The 6,000-nt window shown below is 30.1% G+C and overlaps 1 protein-coding gene across 4 annotated transcripts in view; it reads right to left on the minus strand.

Annotated features, from left to right (window-relative positions):
* The window catches only part of RhoGAPp190 (Rho GTPase-activating protein 190), a 52,480-nt gene extending 48,838 nt beyond the window's left edge, over positions 1–3,642 (minus strand). For all 4 annotated transcript variants that reach the window (XM_065510285.1, XM_065510284.1, XM_065510283.1 and 1 more), the window contains exon 1: positions 3,001–3,642. In XM_065510285.1, the coding sequence (XP_065366357.1) occupies positions 3,001–3,012 (12 nt within the window). In that variant the 5' untranslated portion in view covers positions 3,013–3,642. The remainder of the gene's footprint in view (positions 1–3,000) is intronic.
* Between the last annotated feature and the right edge of the window lie 2,358 nt (positions 3,643–6,000).

Consider the following 6,000-nt stretch of genomic DNA (forward strand, 5'->3'; position numbering starts at 1 on the left):
TATTGTGCTCTTTTACTACATTACCTGGCCAAGTACTCTACATTGTGAATTGAATTATAAAAATTATCAGGATAAAAACACAAAATATCAAATGTTTACCTTAATGGGTTCACAAATTTTAAGATTTATTTCTGATGTAAAAGGTATTTTAAAAAGCTATCCAATGACATATACAGTACGAGACACAAATGTGTAAATAAATTTGGAAATATCTATAATTTGAATTTTTATGCTCAACATTTACCAATCTGACAATATTTTTTACACAATATGAAGATCATGATTAGTGAAGTATAGCAATACAAAAAAATTAATGTGAAGTAATGGCATTTAAATACCAGGATATCAAAAAGTTAAAAACTGAATTACACAATTTTGTCGCATTTTCTTTAAAGTTAAATAAACTTCTTATTATTATTTAGAAAAAGAACAATTTTAATCAATTTCATTAATGACAGTTAGTTAAAACATGTTACTAGTTAAGAATTTACAATTCTTTAAGGAATATTGAATATGAAGAAGATTATCAACGAAGTTGCAAATTCTGTTACCGAGCAGCTGAAAAATGGTATCTCCTATCGAAAAATATCCACCAAATTCAATATTTCTTTTAATCTGTTGAGAACATAGTGAATATATGTGGTTTGGCTTTTCCAGCACCAATTTGTGGACGGAATTCAATTCTATTGTTAAAAGATGGTCTCACTGTATAACGTCTAGTTGCATCAGGAGAAGAAAATAGTCCCCGTGAGGTACAACCAAAACTATCTTCATGCTACCAAATTAAGATTTCAAAACGTGCATCTCTTAGAGAAATCAAAAGATGTGGTTTTTATGCAATAAAGATTGTTAAAAAACCTCGTTTAACTGAAAGACACAAGTCTCTTCGACTAACATTTGTAAATTTTTTTAAGAAATGGACCTTTGATGATTGGGAAAAAGTTATCTGTACAGATGAATCGAAAATTAACCATTTTGGAACTGATGGACCAAAATATGACTACCAAAAACGAAATGCGCCATTAAAAGACCGTGATTTTATGACGACTATGAAATATGGTGGTGGAATATTGCCATTTTGTGGTAGTTTTTCTGTGAAAGGTGTAGGAAGACTTCATAAAATTGGTAGTAATATGAATGCAGAAATGTATATAGACATTATCAAGACAACAGATGTGGATAGTCTGAATGATTGGCGTGGACAAATTGAAAACACTGTGATACTACAAGATAACGACAACAAACATAAGTCTAAAAAGACCCTTAATTTTTTAAAAACCGCCAAAATTACATTGCTAGATTGACTCCCACAATCTCAGAATTTAAATCCGATTGAGAATTTGGTGCGAATTCTAACGTCACGTTTATAATTATCAAAATGCATTTAGAAACACAACTCAGCTCTAGGAGCGCTCCCATGATATCTAGGGATCTATAATGCTAGAAGAGTGTCGCAAACTGGTGGAGAGTATGCCCTCCAGAATTCAGGCTGTCATTGACGCGAAAGCAGGTTATTCGAAGTACTAAAAACGTTACTTTAGTAATCTGCGCCAAAAGTGTGTAAATGGGTTGCAGTTATTTTTTTTAGATTACTGGAGTATAATTAAGGAAATATTTTATTTATTTAGTCCTAAAATATCCTTAATAAATATTGTTTAAAAAAACACAAAACGTTTCTTTATAAACATTGCACTTTAAAAATGGTGTCACAAAGTGTAAATATATGACCATCATTTACACATTTTTGTCTCACACTGTATATTGACCAAATCGTATAAAAAACACCGAAAATGCAATACATGCAATATTTGATCTTTGGAGACCCTTATGTCGGGACAACAACAGCGTGACGATCCGGAGTAGCTTCGATAAAATAGGTTAGAGTGCAAATATTTAAAAAAGGAAGTCGTATAAATTTGTTGTTGTTGTAACAGTTTCGCTGTTGTTGGAAGTTGTTCTCTGGGGAAAAAACTTCCGGTTGATACAGCTGTTGCTGAGTTGACAATCTTTGACCGATTGGGAATTGGGTCGTTCCAGACCTTAGATCCAATTGTCGTGGGAACGTTGTTGTTGGTTTCTCTTACAAAAGATATGTAAAATTAACAGCCTGGCTCACAATTTCGAAAGAAAAATTAGTTGAAAAAATTTTTATGAAAAACACTCAGTTTTAAAAATTCTTTCGAATAGTTTTCATACAAATTTATTCGAATCGTTTTTCTTTCGATATCGTGGGCCAGGCTGTAAATAATCATTTACGCAATGTTAGTTTTTTAAAAATGTGTACTTGCCTTTAGTCTTTTAAGCCCCATTTTCAGGCCGTCTTGTTATTTCGTAACTTAAAATTATACTGTCTATAAGATAACTTGTATGTATATAATAACAAATCTTTAGGTTCAAAAATAACTAGACGTAAATGTATTAAAAGCTAAAAAAATTTAAAAGTTACATATTGATATCAAATTGTTTATAATAATAAAGCAATCAGCATTGTAATACATGTATAATTCTATATATATTCCCGAACGTAATAATATTTTTACCAAAGGTACATATAAAGCTGTAAACTTTATTTTAACATCTGGAGTGACGCCCACAAACTAGAATTTTTTTCTTCAAAATTATGATCCAAAAGTCAACATAAAAAATTGCTATAATATGCGAATTTTGTAAGGTTTTTTTACTTTTTAAGGCCCTAAAATATTTTAAGACTTAACTGATATATTTTTGGAAGTTTTAGACAAGTTATAAAGTATCAAAATTAAAACATTGTTTTTTTTAACATGTCAAATTAAATTAAAAAATAGGACAAACAAATAATTATAACAATTTTATACAACACAAATGACATCGATTTGCAGAAAATGTAAAAAATACATAATTCATGCAAATTTTGGTAAATTTTTTTGTAAACAATATGGCAACTCTGATAAACTAATAATTATTGTAAGTAAATCTTTTGTTCCGGAGACCGGACCATGTTTTTCGAATATAAAACTATACCGTTTTCAACATTTCTCCTGTTCCTGCGCACAAATAATAGAAAAAACTTCCAACAATGATTTGCGAAGACGGCGAAGATTTTCTCTTCCTTTTTTTTTGTCTGGACCAATTTGTAAAAATCTTTACATTTTTATTCTTTCACTTGATATTTTGTTAATTTTTCTTATTTTTTTATATTTTAAGAAATTTTTGTTTTTTGTAACCTTTTTTTTGGGGGAATTTAAGATGAATTATGATTAATCATAAATTTGATTAACTATTTTCTTCATTAATTGTTGTTGTACGTTTAAAATTGTGTATGTGTTAAAAAAACATTAAACAATATCCAATCGAATAGCCAACAAGCTACTAATATATACGAAACCACTTTAACATTACACTCAAACCACGATTAGATAGAAATCAAAATTCACAAATTTACATTTTTATTGCATTCGTTTGCGTTAGTTTTTTCTCGTTTTCCGTTTAATTTATTTGATTTTTTAACACTTACTGGACTATGATTAGTACTAGAAGAATGTGTTTTTTTTTATTTTAATTTTTAACTATTTAATTATTCGACTTCCACTTTACAATCGAGCTCGCGAACATCACTACCGCCCAAAAGAAAACAAATAATACCGAATTCCGAATTGAAAGTACACAAAAATTAGTGCACACTTGCTAAATAACGTAGTAAGAAAAATTCATTTAGGACCAGTGCTGCTAACTTTTTAATTAAAACGCACACTTAACAAATTCTTGCATTACAATATTTTAGGTTTTATTTATACAGTCAACTGTCGGTAATGTAAACTAATTAATGTCTAATACCATTTTAAGTTATACTATGTTTTTTTTGTCTAACAGCAATGGCTACAATGGATGAAAACTCTAAATTAGCAAAACTGATTTTTTTTTATTTATTCGCAACATAAAAGGTTTTTAAAAATCCACTTTTATTTAAAGTAAATTTTCCGGGACCATAAAATGTTATCTTTATATTTCATACACTTTCAAATTTTATCTTTATTATTTTTTATTGCAACTTTATTAATTAATGTTTGCTTCGACATTGGTCCCAAATTTTAAACCATTCAATTCCACCAAGGAAATGTACAAAAACTATATATGTACAACGTTTTAAGAATTATGCAGCAATATTTATGTTAAATTCAATAGGTTAAGTCAATTTTAATATGATATGAGCATTATCCGCTATTGTGAAATCAAGTACGTCTTGCGAAGTCAAAGTTCGATGAAATTGTGGCAAAGGCTTTATCGATTGATATGCCAGGGAGTTTTCTGGTTAAATTTCAGATAAGACTATATCAGACGTAAATAAAGTGTTCTCAAACAGATCAGATCGTTTTGATAAACCTTTCCAGAATGCTAGACCTAAACTAAGAGTAAATTATCAGCGACTGAGAATAGTAGGTCTATGTCTCCGATGTGGCAAAAACAATCATTTTGCAAAAGATTTCCGAACAAGTAAGATAAATTTTGAAGTCCAATTCCTTCAGCAAAAATTGCCATATCGGCAATTCCACGAGAATCGCTACCTCGACTGAAAACACAAAAACCCTTGAAACATTTTTTCAAGATGATTTGAATAGAAGAAAATAAAAAAATTATACTATGACGGATTGTAAAGGAAAAATATTTCGTTTAGTGTAAGAAATTAAATTTCTATATTTCTACATGTACCTCAAAATGAGTTCCGTTTTATGTCACGTACGATATACCTTATTTCGCTCAATATTTTGGACAACAATATTTCAAAAGAACTTTTTATTATTTTAAAATATAGTAGTACCCTCTGAATGGAACATAAAGACCTCTTATTTTTGCAAAATCTATTCCACTCTATAGGCGTACAAATGTCACGTACGATGATATGGAATTGCCCATATAGCAAAGGTTTGCACTATTGGAGAACAGCACTAATGCAATCTCTGAAGTTCCAGAGGAACAATTCGATCAACCAGAATACGGGGTGTACAAGATTGTGGTGGGGGGTCACACGACATGAATTCGATACATATGAAATTCCATATGTATGTCAATATTCACGTTATACCAAGGCGAATTCATACAAGGTGGTGTCAGTTCTACAAAAACAACGATTGGTCTTAACAAATGTCAAAAAACCAAAATGAAAAATTTAACAAATAAGTATTTAAACTTAATATAGTGTAGATAATTGAATAGTGAGGGCTTTACTTATTTATGTAAACAATAAATATTTGGTTAATAAGCTTAGAATATGTAGATAATTAAAAATAAAAACAAGCTTTGACAGTTGTTAGAACCAAAAAGCGAAAAAAAAATTATCAGCTGTTTGACTGACTCCACCTTGTATAAATTCGCCTTGCGTTATACATACAATTCGTAATTTCCACATTCACACGTATATATGTTTATATATTTGTTGTTTTTAACAATATAATTTTTTAAAACATTTTTAAATCACAATAACTATATTTAATGCAATGAAACTTATTTTGTTATGGTTTTTCATTACTCTTTTTTGTTTTGTGTTTTTTATTTTGCACTCACACAGTGTTGTATTTCAAATACAACGGCGGAATTGCAGAAGAGGCTCATAGATGAATTTAAGCGTCCTGATATTGATATCGGTGCTTACGAATTCAAGTATAAGGAAGAAATGGAAGTTTCTACACGTTCAACAACAAGCAGCTTGGATTTAAGCACAATGTTCGCGGCTATGATGAAAAAAATGGAAACAGCCAACGAGAAACTTCTGTCTGAAGTTAAAGAAACTTCTAAAGTAAACAACGAGAACCTGGAAGCGAAATTGAACGAAAATTCTAGAACCATCTTAGAAACTACTCGAGTCAACAACGAGAAACTTCGTGCTGAGGTTAAAGCTGAAGCCAAAGAAACTATCAAACACTTAGCTGAAATGGAAGCGAAGAATCCTCTCGAGCTACATACAACTTTTGACAAGTCGACCCCAAGGCGAAGAAAAAAAGTAGATCAGCTGTGCTGTTAACGTAA

Source organism: Calliphora vicina, chromosome 4 (assembly GCF_958450345.1).
Source record: "Calliphora vicina chromosome 4, idCalVici1.1, whole genome shotgun sequence".
Classification (NCBI taxonomy): domain Eukaryota; kingdom Metazoa; phylum Arthropoda; class Insecta; order Diptera; family Calliphoridae; genus Calliphora; species Calliphora vicina.